The sequence below is a fragment of the Carettochelys insculpta genome, chromosome 5, assembly GCF_033958435.1.
Source record: "Carettochelys insculpta isolate YL-2023 chromosome 5, ASM3395843v1, whole genome shotgun sequence".
NCBI classification, from domain to species: Eukaryota; Metazoa; Chordata; order Testudines; family Carettochelyidae; genus Carettochelys; species Carettochelys insculpta.
The window spans coordinates 75,732,082-75,749,627 of NC_134141.1; the positions used below are offsets into that span (position 1 = coordinate 75,732,082).

Below are 17,546 nucleotides of genomic sequence, written 5' to 3' on the forward strand. Positions count from 1 at the left end.
CTTCAACGTAAGCAGGAGCACACTCTCTAACCCTCAACATTAATCCTCTGGAGGGATGTTTACCATTGTACCCTTTCCATTTGGTTCCTGTTGGAGCTGATTACTGAGATTACAAAGCATATCTGCAGATTTTAGAGCAGCTTTTAGTCTGCTCTGCCTTATGGCAAGATACTGGACGCAGACACACAGCCAGCTCAGAATGGCCGCGTCTACATGTGCACGCTACTTCGAAGTAGCGGTGCCAACTTCGAAATAGCGCCCGTCACTGCTACATGTGTTGGGCACTATTTCAAAGTTGAAATCGACGTTAGGCGGCGAGACGTCAAAGTCGCTAACCCCATGAGGGGATGGGAATAGCGCCCTACTTCGAAGTTGAACGTCGAAGTAGGGCACGTGTAGACGATCCGTGTCCCGCAACATCGAAATAGCGGGGTCCGCCATGGTGGCCATCAGCTGAGGGGTTGAGAGACGCTCTCTCTCCAGCCCCAGCGGGGCTCTATGGTCACCGTGTGCAGCAGCCCTTAGCCCAGGGCTTCTGGCTGCTGCTGCTGCTGCAGCTGGGGATCCATGCTGCATGCACAGGGTCTGCAACCAGTTGTCGGCTCTGTGGATTTTGTGTTGTTTAGTGCAACTGTGTCTGGGAGGGGCCCTTTAAGGGAGCGGCTTGCTGTTGAGTCCTCCCTGTGACCCTGTCTGCAGCTGTGCCTGGCACCCTTATTTTGATGTGTGATACTTTGGCGTGTAGATGTTCCCTCGCAGCGCCTATTTCGATGTGGTGTTGCGCAACGTCGATGTTGAACATCGACGTTGCCAGCCCTGGAGGACATGTAAACGTTATTCATTGAAATAGACTATTTCGATGTTGAAATAAGTTATTTCGATGTAACATGCACGTGTAGACATAGCTAATAAGAGGAGCTCATAAAGATGGCTGAATGTCTTACCCAAATATCTGAGCCATAATTTATTAGGATCTGTTCTAGTTTTACCTGCTGGCAGGAAGCTGTTGGACCTGACTAAATTTCAGATTTCAGAGCATATTTGCAGTAGGGCTGGGCAAACAGGGCTGGGCAAACTAGTTTGAAAATAATCAGAATCAGTCCAAACTGTAATTCTCCATTCTAAGCAAACCAAATTTCCATCTTCAAAAGGAGCCGACTTGCGTGCATGAATAAATTCTTGTGAACTGGCCCTTTCCTTCATATCATTATCCTTTTCATGACTAGACCAGGCACTTGTGCTTCCCTAAAACAATACAAATTTCACCCTCCTGTGACCCTCTCTCCCCTTGACTGAGGCCAGCTCCCTCCACTCTAGTGTGACATGACTTGTGGCAATGCAATTGCTGTTACGGGACGCATCTACACTAGCTCCAAACTTCGAAATGGCCATGCAAATGGCCATTTTGAAGTTTATTAATGAAGCACTGAAATGCATATTCAGCACTTCATTAGCATGCAGGCGTCCACGGCACTTTGAAATTGATGCGCCTCGCCGCTGTGCGCCTCATCCCAACGGGGCTCCTTTTCGAAAGGACCCCGCCTACTTCAAAGTCACCTTATTCCCATCAGCTCATGGGAATAAGGGGACTTCAAAGTAGGCAGGGCCCTTTCGAAAAGGAGCTCCATTGGGACTAGCCGTGTGGTGGTGAAGTGCATCAATTTTGAAGTGCCGCGGCCACCCGCATGCTATTGAAGCGCTGAATATGCATTTTAGTGCTTCATTAGTAAACTTCAAAATGGCCATTTACGTGGCCATTTCGAAGTTTGGGGCTAGTGTGGACGTAGCCATGCAGTGTTGAAGCTTAGTGCTCATCACATCTTCATTTGGCAAGAAAAGGTGGACATCAATTCCAGCCCCCCAGCAAAAGCATAAAAATGTGAAGAGAGCAATGATCTCTGTGTTGCTTTGTGCCTTTGAAAAAAGATGCATTAAAAGTTATGCTTCCAAATCTTTGGGAAAACATACACAGACTAAGTCTATATTTAAAACAGTAAAGCACTTTCGTGGCACAGCTTTGAAGTGAAAGTATGATCATGGTACCAGTGTTGGGAGAGAGTTCTCCAGTGCTCTTAAAAAACAAAACAAAACAAAACACCTGAATGAGGAGAGTGGCTCCCAGGGCTGTGAGCCAATTTACACTGGTGTTTTACAACACTGTAACTTGCTACAGCGGAGGTAAGGGGGTGGAATGTTTTCTTTTCCATGCCCCTGAGCAGGAACGTTGTAGCAAAGTAAAGTGACAGTGTAGGCATGGCCTACATGAAACACATATTTAGCTTAGGTTAGCCACTTAGAGCTCTGATTATTTCCAAAGTTTCCGCTGGTGAGCATGTTATTTTGTGTTGTCCCAACTTCATTCAGCAAAACTCCTATTGAGGCTGATGAAATTTCTGTTCAAAAAACTTTAGCTGACAAGCCCTCTGTAATTTAAAGAATAAAGGGGAATTTGTCTGAGGTTCTTGCAACTTTCTAACTTGAGGGTCGGCAACCAAAAGAGCAAGAAGAGACATTTTTGTCGAATTCGGTAAGAAAACTCAACAATTCAAGAGCCGAAATACATGTGAATATGAGACAGCGCTTAATAAATGAACTATACTTTTTTGTAACCCTTATTTTAGGAACAGTGCACACACAGATCCCAGAATGTACTGAACATATTAAAGGAGGAAGTCATCCAACATTTCGAGATCACATAGCAATTACTATTTAGGTAGGAGTTGTTCATTGTTCAGCTTTTAGACATTCACAGAAATATCAAAAATAGTCAGAAGGGGTTTTTTAATTTATTTTGCAACTATAGCATTGGGAGCCACAGCGAAGTGGAGGAATAGGTCTGCTTGCAGAAGGCCTAAGATAATTAAAGGCCAATTTCCCTTGATGATATAGGAGTGATAAAAGATTCACCCCTCTTCTCCTGATAAAAAGAAGCTCTTCTTGACATTTCCTTTAGCCCATCCTTTCTTGGACACTTCACTTTCTCCGAACACCTCACAATGCCCTTTCCACTCTGCTTTTCTACTGGCTTGCAACAGAACACGGAGAACCCATACTAAGTTAGCTATGCTTTTGTTCACCTCTACTTGTAACTCAGGGGTCTGCAACCTGTAACTCCGGAGCCACATGTGACTCTTTAAGGGCTTCTTTCTGGCTCCTGATGCTGTAATTGCAAAGTAAAACAAACAAACAAACAAAACAAAACCCTCCTTACTGTTTTTGATAAGCAGTGAACACCTAAAAGGCCCAAAATGAACAACTCATATCTAAATAGTAAAAACATGTGATCTCAAAATGTTGGATAACTTCTGCAGCGTCCCCCTTGAGAGAGAGACGGCTTGGGAGTGAAAGTCAGGAAGACAGTGGTACAAGCACACACATGTAAAGTGTGAGGAAATAGAATATGTAAAAAGTTTGTGAACATCTTGCAGCAAACATTATCACAATATAAATCACTGTGTGTGCACTGTTTTTAAGATAGGGGTTACAAAAATTATGGTTTGATATTTATTAATGACCATCTTGTGTTCAATGGCATGCAGCTCTTCAATTATTGAGTTTTTTTACCAAATTGGTAAAATGACTCTTCTTGCTATTTTGGTTGCCTGCCCCTGACTAGTTCATACCTTTGATTTACCCAAAATGATTTCTGTTAATATTTTCTGCCCTCCTGCTTGTTGATTTTATGTATTTTATTCTATGTATGCCTGAATATTGTCTTTCCTTAATGACACCTAAACATTGGATAGCACTGAATCCACTAATTGTAGGCAAGCAGGACTGAAAGTTATCTAGTAATGAAGCAAACCAGTGAATTTTACACGTTTGCATCTGACCTGATTTTGCCATCTTATATGAATGCACCAAATGTTTTACATGTTTACATCTTTGAAAGCAACATTTTAGAAATTCTAATATAACAAATACAAAATTAAAATTCATAAAAACAGATAGTGAAAAAATTAGCGATCAGATTTTCATCTCAAACCTGCAGATTTGAATCCAGGCCCTCCGTACACATTGACAAAGGGCCAAAACAGCCAATATGATTTGCCAGGGTGAATCTTTGTGCCTGAATGGATTTTGTTACAGGTCTGGGCCTAACCTCCTTACGGCTGACCGTCCAGTGGCCTGTGTGGAAATTAAATATCTCAGACCACTTCCTAGAAAATTAATATCCACATCACAAAATCTATCATTACTGAGTGTGGCAACAAGAGTGCTAGGTAAAAGATTAAGGATAAAGTGGATTTAGTGTGAACTTCCCATTCTGGTCATCATTGAAATACATTAGCTAGTTCAGGGGTCAGCAACCAAAATAGCAAGAAGAGCCTTTTTTTTTTAAATTTGGTAAAAAGCTCAATAATTCAAGAGCCACAATGCATGTGAATTCAAGATGGTCCTTAATAAAGAACATCAGATGCCTATTTTAAGAACAGCACACACACAATTTGTAATGTGATACATGTTTACTGCAGAACATCCACAAACTTTTTAAGTATTCTATTTCCTCACACTTTACACATATGTGTTTGTATTGCTACTAAAGTCTCGATTTTGAAAAGGAAGCTTGTGGCATTCCAGCTGTGAAGGGCAACACACATTTTAAGAAAGAAAGCTGAAATGAAATGTGAAGTAAAATTGGCATAATTAAAATAGGTTTGGGAGTGAAAGTCAGAAGGATAGTGGTACAATCAAAACAGTATCATATCCCACAATGCACTGCACATATTAAAGGTGGAGTTATCCAACATCTCAAGATCACATATTGTTTGATATTTAGATATGAGTTGTTCATTGTTGGGCTTTTAGATGTTCACCATTTATCAAAAATATTCAGCAGTTTTTTTTAAACTTTGCTATTATTGCATAAAGAGCCACAAAGAAGTCGTTAAAAGAGCCACATGAGGCTCTGGAGACACAGGTTGCAGACCCCGGCTTAGCTAGTCAGTGTAAGTAAGCATGCGTTGCTTGTGACTTTGTTTTCTCATTAGTCAAAGCATTTAAGCCTCCAGAGCTTTCATATATAGGAAATTCATCAAACACTTTCATACAAAACCAGTTAAAGACTAAGAGGGTGGATCAAAGTATCTGAATCATGCAAAACGATTCCTTGTAACTGAATTTGTATGGTATTATTAACCACCAAATAAAGGAATCATTCTTTGTCTCAAAGGCCGTGTCTACACTAGCCAAAACTTTGAAATGGCCATGCAAATGGCCATTTCGAAGTTTACTAATGAAGCGCTGAAATACATATTCAGCGCCTCATTAGCATGCGGGTGGCTGCGGCACTTCGAAATTGATGCAGCTCACCGCTGTGCAGCTCATCCAGACGGGGCTCCTTTTTGAAAGGACCCCATCTACTTCGAGGTCCCCTTATTCCTATGAGCAGGTGCGAATAAGGGGACTTTGAAGTAGGCGGGGTCCTTTCGAAAAGGAGCCCCGTCTGGACGAGCAGTGCCGCGGCGAGCCACGTCAATGTCGAAGTGCTGCAGCCGCCCACATGCTAATGAGGTGCTGAATATGTATTTCAGCGCTTCATTAGTAAACTTTGAAATGGCCATTTGCATGGCCATTTCGAAGTTTTTGGCTAGTGTAGACACGGCCAAAGTGTGCTATGGTGCTATTAGGAAGAAAACAGGCATTGCCTTTTCTATCTTCAGAGGGTAAGGAGGGAACAAAGTGTAAACAAGCCATGTAATGCTAAGTATGTATGAAATGTTCTGTTTCGTCATTTGGATCTTATACAAACATATATTCCTATTAGCTAAGTTTGTACTTTACCAGTGAAAGACAAAATCAACTTGGAGAAAATTCTCATATACTTCATATTTTATTTTTGCACTGAAAAAGATCACTTCTAAAAGCTGGATGCTGTGACGTTCAAAATACAATATAATATATGCATTAATTGCCTATTTGAGTAAATAGTTATTTGGTTAGCTAAGGTTTTATAACTATATCACAGCAGTTTTTAGTACTGTAATTTAACAAAGGCACCTTTTATATATTTGTATATAGTGTCATATCCTGGACTTGTGAAATTAATTTGGGAATGACTCACTTCCTCTCTTTTAGTCAACTTTTTTCAATAGATAAACAAAAATCTCTTTACTTATAAAAATTGATTCAAGAACCCTTTGAGAGTTTATAAAAAACAGCCAAATTCTTTGCTTTATGCAATTGTGCCTCTTTAAGCCACAGCTAAATTTTATCCAGACACTACAAAAAAACCAAAACAGTTCTTCTTTCAAATCATCCACACAGTACCCTGCTATTAAGGGCCATGGCTACACTAGCTCCCTGCCTTTCAAAAGGTGGATGCTAATGAGCCACTTTGGCAGATGCTAATGAGGCACTGCCATGAATATGCAGTGTCTCATTAGCATAATAGCAGCTGCATGTGTTTTGAAAGTGCTGCTTTCGAAACACCTGCTGTCCATGTAGATAGGTGCCTTTAGATAGGACCCTCCAGATTTTGAAAGCCCCTTCTTCCCAAAACCAAGTGGGAAGAAGCGGCTTTCGAAGTCCGGGTGTGCTTTCGAAAGGCCCCTGTCTATGCAGATGGCATGCGCTTTGAAAGCGGCACTTTCAAAATGCATGCGGTTGCCATTCTGCTAATTAGGCACTGCATATTCATGGCAGTGCTGCATTAGCATCTGCCAAAGTGGCTCATTAGCATCCCCCTTTCAGAAGGCGGGGGCTAGTGTAGCCACAGCCAAAGTGTTGTCCTAAATTTCTGAAGAGAACATTGGAGTTTGATTTAATGATTACTAATTTATTAACAATCATTCCAACAGAAAAGACCAGTCAATGTCCATACCTGCTGCACCTGACAGATTATTTTTTAACTAAGCACATTTCTTACATACAGAACTTTTACTCGTTTACTTGGTACTACTACCCTGAAATTTCAAAACAGAAGGCGTAACTATAATCCATAAATATACTAAACATGATCAACTCCTCATTCCCAGAGACACTAGCTTCAGTGCAAAGACCCTCCTCAATCCATTCTATATTGCTCAAACTCACATTAAAATTTTAGTGTCCAAGGACTTTGTTTCCCATTGAGCAAAATACAAAGCATGTGCATAACTTAAAACATGAAAATTTAGACTGCTGACTACAAAGGGAATACTAATGTGCCTCAACTTACACATGTACATAAGGACTTAACTGAATCAGGGTTTCTGTGCAAGTACTCTGCACTGGATTGAATTCCACTTACAGGTAGAATTGCATTTCAGATTTACTATTTGCCTTCATGGAATCCTCCTTTGTCTCCTACCTGCAGCATTGGTTCTTCCTCTGAAAATGTCATCATATGCTTTCCACTGTGGAGTCACTTGATAGGCATGGATGAATACCACAAATACCACCACTAGGCACATTAATGGCACAAGAGCAGCAGTGAAGAGGGCAGCATAGACATTTGGAATAAAACACCTGGGGAGAAAAAAAAATCCACCATTTATAAACTTGACAAACAATTTGGACAGTTGCATAAATGAACTTTCTAAAACCAAGAGAATAGAGCATCAGAGTTACAAACACCCTGGGAAAGGAGTGTGTTCATAACTCAAACATTTGTAACTCTAAACAAAACATTATGGTGGTTCTGGCAAAAGTCTACAACTGAACATTGATTTAATACAGCTCTGAAACTTTAGTATGCAAAAGAACAACGCAGCTTTTAACTATCTTAATTGAAATAAAACAAGCACAGAAAGTTTCCCTACCTTGTCAAGTCTTCTTTTTATTTAAATTTTCACTTTGTTTTTTAGTAGTGTACTGTCTAATTGCATACTTCTGATTACAAATTAGGTGCATGGATTCTGTACTTCTGATTACAAATGAGGTGTGTGGTTGACTGCTCAGTTCTCAACTCTGTTGTTCATAACCCTAAGATTCTATTGTACTTTTGATTGGGAATGTGTTTTACAAACCACAGATGTTTTAATTACATACATAAAATAATCTCACTTGGCAAAGTTTTCAAATGGTTCTTAACTGCTTAACATAACCTAATCAAAATAATACATTGCCACATTAGCAATACCATGTTTGCTTTTCTTTTAGTCTAACAATACACTAGAAAAAATTAAACCCCTATACTGGAATTAATTACAGTTTACACCATGCATGCTGTGTTTATTTAACACAAATTTCTCTTAGATATGTGAATTTAAAAGTGTATTATGATTTCTTTTTTAAATTTGGCCAAACATATTACACTTTGAGAAACGTGATTTCCAAATAAAACAGCTGAGCTTCAATGCAAAACAAACACTTTCCTTTGCCTTACTGGAAATCACACGTCACAACGTATGCAAAGCCAAATATGTTCTCTCACTTCCTTTTTTGTTTTTCTTTCTGCCACTCTTCAACCTTTCTATGAATTTAACTCTTTAAACAGCTCAAATGTGTTGTCCTGGGGAAAAAACAGTTGAACCACACACATAGGGCTGTGTTTTAAAGTATCAACAGAATACCACATAACCACCCAATAGGTCATAGGACTAATGTGTTCAAGCACCACTGACCTGCACTAAGGAAGCTGCATTTCCCTAGGAAGAATTCAGAGTGACCATGGAACTGCTGCACCTTTTCAGAGGGTACTCACTCTCCCCCTGCTCCTTGTCAAGTCAGCTCTGCTAAACAAGGACTTGCCTAGATGAACAGTAAATGCACAGGATAGGTCAATACACACTTGGGTACTTTTAGGTCATGGGGCTGCTGATGCACTGTTGATTTACACCCCAGCTTGCTGCGCACTAAATGTTTATCTAGAGAAGCCCTGAAGGGAATTGACATTGGTGTAGACTGGTGAAGGGGCTGGAAGAATGCGTAAATTTCACCTCACCACATACTCTGTAAATTTAGCCCAACAAATTAACTCTGTCTATCCTGAGGCACCAGCTGGGGCATTATGCTGGTCCAATACTCAGTGCTGAATGAACTTTGCCACTTCCTGCAGCAACAAAACTGCAAAATTGCTGCCAGTTCAATACTGGCTCAGCCACGCCAGGTGCACCTCATTGTTTAAAGCATCTGATAGGATCAGTGCACCACACAGTACAGCAGCAGATCAGTGTTATCATTAAATTGAACCAGAAAATTTATCCTTTCCATTTTACCTAATACCTTGGACACCTGACCTTCAAATCTGTCATCTGTGAGTCCTTACATTTATCCCCTCCTTTTTTGGGCCATGGGGAGAATAAAATAGCCTACACTCCCTTCACTGTGCTCCTAGCACATGCTCATAACACTTCCCCTGCCCTCATGCACAATTGGCCTGGTATATTCTGGGCTGGTGAGTTTTTGTTTGTTCGTTTATTTTCCACATTCCTCTGAAGCATCTGAGATTGGCCATCACAGGAGATGGGGCATTGGATGGGGAGGACCAGTGCTCCGCAATAAGATGGAGAGCTTTTCTAGAGGGCTGGCTGGTTTGTCTTGTTCAGTGTTTGACTGGTCACAAGGTTTGAGGTCAGGAAGGCATTTTCTTCCAGGTCTGACTGACAAGGATTTAGGGGCATTATCACCTTCTTCTGAAGCACAGGAATGGGTTCACCAGCTCAGCATGTCTCACTTAATCAATTCCTTGCCATTGCATAGAGGCAGAATTAGAAAGGTAAAAATCACAAAACAAGCTCAGTCTAGCTCGAGACCTAGCAGGAAACAAGAAAACATTCTTCATGTACATTAGAAGCAGGAGGAAGCTCAAGGACAGGTTAGGCCCGCTGCTTAATCAAGAGGGAGATACTACAGCAGAAAATGTGGAAATGGCAGAGGTGCTTAAAGACTTCTTTGTTTCAGTTTTCACCAAGGAGGTTAATGGAGTCTGGATGCTAGTGGAAGTGGGGTACGTTATGAAGTTAAAATAGGGAAGGAAAAAGTTAAAAATGACTTAGAAAAGATAGATGTCTTCAAGTCACCAAGGCCTAATGAAATGCATCCTAGAATACTCAAGGAGCAGATACAGCAGGTATCCAGACCACTAGCTATCATCTTTGAAAAGTCATGGAAGTCAGGAGAGATTCCGGAAGACTGTAAAAGGGCAAATACAGTGCCCATCTATAAAAAGGGAAATAAGAAAAACCCAGGAAATTATGGACCAATCAGCTGAACTTCAGTGTCAGGAAAGATAATGGAGCAAATAATTAAGGAACACATCTGTAATCATCTGGAAGATAATCAAGTGATAGGTAACAATCATCATGGATTTGCCAAGAGAAAATCATGTCAAACCAAACAGATCACTTTCTTTGACAGGTTAACAAGCCTTGAGCATAAAGGGGAAGCAGTGGCTGTGGTATACCTAGACCTTAGTAAAGCATTTGATACAGTATTGCATGGCCTTATCAGTAAACTAGGGAAATGCAACCTAGCTGGGACTACTATAATGTGGGTGCATAACTAATTGAATAACCATTCATAGAGAAGTTATTAATAATTCTTAGTCATGCTGGAAGGGAATAACAAGCGGTGTTCCACAGGGGTCAGTTTCAGGGCCAGTTCTGTTCAATAACTTCTTCAGTGATTAGGTAAGGGCATAGAGCAGTAGTTTTCAACCAGTCTGCCATGGCACATTGGTGTGCTGGGAGAACTGTCCAAGCATGCCATGAAATTTTGTCAGTATCTGCTCTCTGTGGCTCTTTGCAGAGCTACTGTGAGGGGAAATGCCAACCTCCCAGGACCCCATTCATACAGGGAGGCTGCTGAAATGCTGCTTCCCATCCTGAACAAGCTGGTGGAGAGCCAATCCCCACTCCCTGCTGTGGCAAGGGAAGGGAGGGTAGGAGCCTGTTGCAGCTGGGACATGGTTTAAATGCTGTGTCCTAGCTCCAAAGGACTGGAGGGGAAGGGTGGGGAGGGAAGCCTGCTTTCAGTGGTTACTTGTTTACTCAACATCCCTAGAATGCCATTGAGCAGTGTGACAAAGTCAGTCTTATTTCTGGGCCTCTGGCCTCCATTCAGTTCATTGGGCCCACTTAAGGGCCCAGTTACTCACACTGGGGTGAGGGATGGTCTGGGGGGAAGCTGGCCTCTGCCCACTTGTGCCAGGTTCTGGCCCAGGGACCTTAAGCAGCTGCTAGTGGGAAGGGCTGCCTCCCTTAGCCCTGAGTGCAGCAGCTCTTCTCCCACGGCCACTTCTCCAGACATTTCCCCCTGGTACCTTCTCTAGGCTGCATCAATCGCAAGTCCCCACTCTTGATCTGCTGAAGCTCCTCACTTTTCTTCTGTGGTTTCTGGTGTTACTGATGCTTTTTTCTTCTCCTCTCAAATCTGCACTCTCCCAATACGCTGGTCTGCTTGTATCTCTCCACTCACTGCTCACACTCTCTCCTTGCCCTTCCCACCGTGAAAGGTTTTTAAAGGCCTCCTATTAGCCCAATCATGGAGTCAGCTGGTCCTGATTAGGCTGAGCCATCTCACAGCTGCCTGTGATTGTCCTGCTGGTGCTCCGCAGGCCCTTCTGTTGTTTGGGCTCCCTCTGAGGGGACCCTCCAACTTGGCCTTTCCACAGCAGATTATGAAAATGTGTCTGTGCTCACTGTCTAAGATGGTGTATTCTGTGATGGATTTGAAACATTAACGCATTTGATCCCTGTTTCACTTGTTGCATACACTATGTTGCAAACCTCTCTAGTGAGACTGTAAGCATAATAAAAGTAAGTAAATGTGATGTTTAAGAGCAATCGATTCATCTGAAAAGGGTGGATGCACCATGGAATTGTCCATCTCTGTCCATCTCACTGAAGTTTGCCATATTACTGAAAAGGTTGGGAACCACTGGCATAAAAAGTACACTTATCAAGTTTGCAAACGGTACCAAGCTAGAAGAGTTTGCAATTGCTTTGGAGGATAGAGTCAGAGTTCAAAATTAGCTGGAGAAACTGGAAAAATGGTTTGAGGCAAATAGGATGAAGTTCAATAAGGATAAATGCAAAGTACTGCACTTAGGGAGGAACAATCAGTTTCACACATGAAAAATGGGAAGTGACTTCCTAGGAAGGAGTGCTGCAAAAAGGGGTCTGGGGTCATAGTGGACCACAAGCTGAATGTGAGTCAATAGTGTGACACCTGCAAAAAAGCAAACATGATTCTAGGGTCTATTAATAGGTGTGTTATGAGCAAGACCCAAGAAGTAATTCTTCTGCTCTAAGCAGCACTGATTAGGCCTCATCTGGAGTATTGTGTCCAGTTTTGGGCATCACATTTCAGGAAAGCCGTGGAAAAACTGGAAAGGGTCCAGAGAAGAGCAAGTAAAATATTAAAAGTCTAGAAAATATGACCTGTGAGATAAAGCACATTTCTCTGTGCTCAGTTAATGGAAACCACATACAGTTCATGCAAGTGGATCATTCTTGTTAATGTCCCTATATGCTAGTTCTAAATTTATTCTATCAACATTGGCTAGGAACATCTTGAAACGTTTTTAATCAGCTTTGAAAGGTCAAAGCTCACTTTTGACTCTCTTTTTTTTAACTCAATCAATGGGCTAAAAATAACTAGCATTTTGTATGACACACAAAAGGTGTTGAGGTTATACCTTTTACTGGATAAACTTCTTCTGGTGAACGAGACACGTTTTCAAGCTACACTGAGTTAGCGAGTTCCATGTAGCTCTGAAGTTTCTCTCACCAGCAGAAATTAGTCAATGAAAGTTATTACTTCACCTACCTTGTCCCTCCCACATCCCAGGACCAATAACACTATAACAATACCACAGTGTTTTCTATGTATTTCATTGTAAACCCAGTTCTTTATATGTTGGAAGATGTTTAATCTTTTGCATACCAAAAGAATGTATGGTGTAAGAGTTCAGGAACCCGTTAAAAATATACATATGCCAGATGCTCACATTTATTTATTAGTGTTCCATTTGACACTTCAAAGTGCGTTATGTTCCATCTTTTTTACTGTTTGAGGACAATGGATGCAAAACAATCCTTACCCCCAAATAAACTACATTACAAAGAATAACCATCGGCTCTAGGCCTGGAGCAACCACAGAGAAAAATTAGTTGTGAAGTCCATACTGCTAAAATACTCAGTGAGGCTCTGATCGTCTCAGGTTTTGACTATTGTAACCTCCTCTCCTCTGCTTTCTGACACCAATTTTCCTCACTCTGATATTATCTCTATCTTCATTAGCTCTCACTTCCCTACTACAAGTTAAAGGTGCTTCCTTTCACTTTCACAGTTCATGACATCTTCTCATTGCTCCAGTCTATCCGCGATGTCAGCCAACAACATCCATCTCCCTGATCTTTTCACAAATATTTCTACACCTTTATCTGTCCTGCCCATAACTTATGAAATGCCTCCCCTTAAGCGAATATGAAAGGCCAACACCTTCTTCCTACTCCACATTTCATTAGACCAAGGGTGGGGAACTCCCTTTGCGACAGCCACAGGTGGTTCATCTTGGTTAGCTGCTGGCAGGTCATGAGATGTTTTGTTTACCTGAGTGTCTCAAGGCATGGCCACTCCCAGTTCCCAGTGGCCACTGCTTGCCATGCCCAATCAATGGGAGCTACATGCAGCAGCACGGGCCAGGCCACTGGTACCTACAGCGCCCTTTGGCTGGGAATGGCGGCCATTGGAAGCTGTGGAGCTCTGTATACAAACCGTCTGGTGCCCTGACAAACCACATTCAGTCCAATGACTGGAGATTCCCATCTCTTAGTTTAGAGAATCTATTTTCTTCTGTGGCAGTTATGAAAAATCAGGGATAACTTTGGAAATACCTTTCTCACATAATGCATAATGATTTAAGCTTCATTTGGGAATAGCTAAAAAAAAAAAGAAGGATCTTTAAATAATTGGATAAACAAGACAAGATGTGGCATAAAATACAGAAACTTTTGTCTACTATGGCAAGAAGCTATTACGGAAAGCCCATTTCAATGTCCATAAAAAGACTGCTTTAATAGGACTAACACTACACAGTGCCCTGCGTGATAAAGGTCAACAGAAATCACTTTTTTTCCTTTGAAAAAGAGGATATTATATTAATGGTCTGTACTTAAAATAACATCACCTTCTGGTCAACTGGGACCAGGACTCTAACCCACACATCCATCAGCTCAAATAAGGTGGCCAAGGGTAGTTCCATTGACTGCTAATGCAGTGAGCACTGCACACATGGATTTGAATCCCATCCTCATTGGATGTTTATAGTCTTCTTCCCACTGAACTCTCTTCAGGTCAGAAACAGCCCTCTAAACAAAAATCCTTTCAGAGAACAACACATCTCATCCCAGAATTTCTGCTTTCAGGGGAGGTTTAATTTGGATATGCGGGGAAAAAATATCCTAACTGTCAGGGTGGTTAAACACTAGAATAAATTTCCTAGGGAGGTTGTGAAATATTCATCACTGGAGATACTTAAGAGCAGGTGAGATGAACATCTCTGTGGGATGGTCTACACGGTGCCTGGTCAAACAATCAGAATCTTCCTTTTGGCAGGAAACTACACTTCCGGGTGAAGTCATTATTTTTGTGACCTTCTCACTGAAGGTGTTCTCTTGTTATTTTATCACCTCCAGAGAGATTTTGTTATGTACCTTAGGATGGTATTTCTAATAATGGCCTAATCAACATTAAATATTAGGTCAACAATATTTAGAAGTGTGAAAAATCTATACCCTGAGTACCAGAGTTAAGCTGACCAAACTCCTGGTGGTGACAGTGTGAGATTTACTGTAAAATTCTTCCATTGTCCTAGCTACCAAAAATGAGAGGGACCCTTTCATTGGCATAGCTAGTACCTTCACAGAAACACTGCAGTTGTACCCTGTGTAGACAAGTCTAACCCAAGGTAAGACTAACTCCCTACATGCGTGAGGCAAGTCAAATAATGGAAAAATTTGTTCATAAATAATTACTTGCTGAAAAAATGTCAAAATTGTTAAACAGAATTTGCAACAAGTTATGTGCCAGCTGTTTCTAGGAAACATGTTGCAAATTAAAAACACATTTTTGCTATTTGATGTTTATTGCCAGTCTCCGATGTCCTAGGTTGCTTATTTGATGGTCTGAAAATTCAAACCTCTGCTGAAAACATCCCATTTTCTTTAATTTGGGGGGCCTCCAGCTTCCAGCTACAACCTGCTCTGCTAATACAGATTTCTGAGACTTCTTAATCTCACCAGTAAAATGCTCCACATTTCTCCACAAAGACCAATAACTTCCTCCTGTGCAAAATGATTATTCAGAGCTTCATTGAACATACTGCCTCAATGTGAGGGTGCTCTTTTCCTGAGCAATAATTCTAGTGGAACACTTTGGTTTGTTTAAGGTTGTTTTCCTCTGGTTTTCAACATTTCTGCTCATTTCTGCTCTGCTCAGGTGCAGCAACTGGCTTTATTTTTGCAGTTTATGGCAGTCGCTATAGCTAGCTGGTTTTGTGCCATCTTGCTTCCAAACTTACACAGTAAACCCTCAAGTTACATTGGGGTTGTGTTCTTGCAACCCTCCCGTAACTCAAATTTTCATGGTAGTCAAGGGGAGATGGGAATGGTTCCCAGCTCCCTTGGGCTTGCAGGAGACAGAAAACTGAGCAGCCTGTCTTGCGGGACCCAGGAAACTGACCAGGAAAGCAGCTTTGGTCAGTTTCCTGGCTCCAAACAGTGGAGGGGAGCCAGGAAACTGTGAGGATTGCACATATCTCAAGGGTTTACTGTACACAGTAGGAATTTTGTGCAGAGTGGCGATCACACAGTGTCTAGTCACAGTATGCTAGATTTTCAACAAACCTCCTTTCCTCACATTTTCATGAGCATTACCTCTCACTTCCAAAAGTAACAAATATAGGGGAAAAACCACCCACCGCTCACAGGGAAAACCCTAATGGAGACCAACTGGCCATCTGGTAGCTAATTCAATGCCATGTACTAAGACACTGGGCCAAATCCTTTATTCCTACTCAGACTAACCTCCCTCTTAAGACAGAATAACAACATTTAAAACAATGGGAAACTTTCGTCAGTAAAAAGACAGTATTCAGGGCCAGATGAATCCAGCAAGTGCAGGTTCAGGCCCCTTACGTGCATCCAAGCAGTAGGAAATACCTTTTCTTCACTTGCAAAACAAACAAACCATCAGCTCAGCTTGAGCCAGTATTTTATCTTAAGAATTCATTTGTGTCAACAGGATGTTCCTGTCATTGTCATGTCCTCTAACCTTAAAAACAACATCATGGCAATGAATGAGAATCCCCAGCATAAAACTATCTGTTCTTTGGGAACTTACGCAAATGTATGAAAAAGCCAAGTAATTTAGCAATTACCTTTATTTTTATTTTGTATAGGGCTACAACCACACTGGCATATTAAATCACTTTCCCATTTCTAGGGAGCTAAGTAAAAAAAGACTTATTTTCCTTATAATTCCACTCCCTAATTTTCTTTCTATATTACTAGAAACACCAATTACATTTAGACTTCCCTCCACTGTGCTTTATTCTTGTATTCCTTTATAAGGAGAGAACCCATATAGCACAAATTTAAGATTATTTTTTCTTTTTAATATGTCTAGAAATTGATAAGGATACTTTTTGCCTGTGAGAAGATGTGATGGGCCTTCACCCAATAGATAAAATGATTCACTTCATTAATAGGATGATAAGTGAAATAACAAAAATGGGAAAACTCTTTAGCTTTCTTACTCCCACATGGGACATTTATGGATCGACTTACAGCCCAAGCTGTGTAATTTATTGGTTTCATGTCCAAATCCAGGTCCCTCTCATATTTGAGAGACCCAAATCTAATATGAGACTTACACGTTACAACTTCTGTGTTACAACCTTGATTCAGCAAGGTACTGTGATGTGTGCATAACTTTAAGCATGAGTGGTTCTAACAGTAGTATCAGTGGGACTGCACAAGCATTTAAATTTATGTCTGTGTGCAAGTACACTGCTGAATTGAGCCCTAGCTAAACAGAGATCTGACGGGCCAAGCAGAGTGCAGGATCCAGGAAAACAAAAAAGGTATTGTCTTCTTTACACAGACTGAGGCAAATCAAAACCTCTCTGACCCCATCTACTTACTTTCTAACACAGGGGTAACAATCAGGATACTCTGAGGATTCATCAATGTCTTTAAAATACTCTGAAAAATCGTGCTAAGTGGTCATAATCATCAGTGCTTTTTTTGTGGGGGGTGGGGGGAAGAGGGGTCAGTAATCAGTCAGGTCCCCATCCTCCACATCCAGCCAATCCCATGGCTGGGGCTGCCGAGGAGTCACTACACAGTACTGGCAAGTACCGACACAGAAAAGCACTGATAATCATTATTACCCAGTAATGTCTTTTGAGGTCTCTCTGACAAAGTCTAGCGTCAGCCTGTGTTAGCTTCTGAGGGGATCCAGTGCACACTTGGTACAGCTCCAAGCTCTGGCATGTCCTAGTTTTTCAGTGGTTTGACTATACAATGTTAAAGTACCTTTAATGCAGCAGGTTTTTTGTTTGCTTGTTTTTGCTTTTTGGAAGAGGGAACATGTTATAGTTTTCTTACCAAAAGCAG

General features: G+C 41.2%; 1 protein-coding gene across 1 annotated transcript in view; it reads right to left on the reverse strand.

Annotated features, from left to right (window-relative positions):
- Nucleotides 1–17,546, reverse strand: part of ADGRV1 (adhesion G protein-coupled receptor V1) — a 378,918-nt gene that overhangs the window by 58,324 nt on the left and 303,048 nt on the right. The window contains exon 87 of the mRNA XM_074994210.1: nucleotides 7,292–7,449. Within this exon, the coding sequence (XP_074850311.1) occupies nucleotides 7,292–7,449 (158 nt within the window). The remainder of the gene's footprint in view (nucleotides 1–7,291; nucleotides 7,450–17,546) is intronic.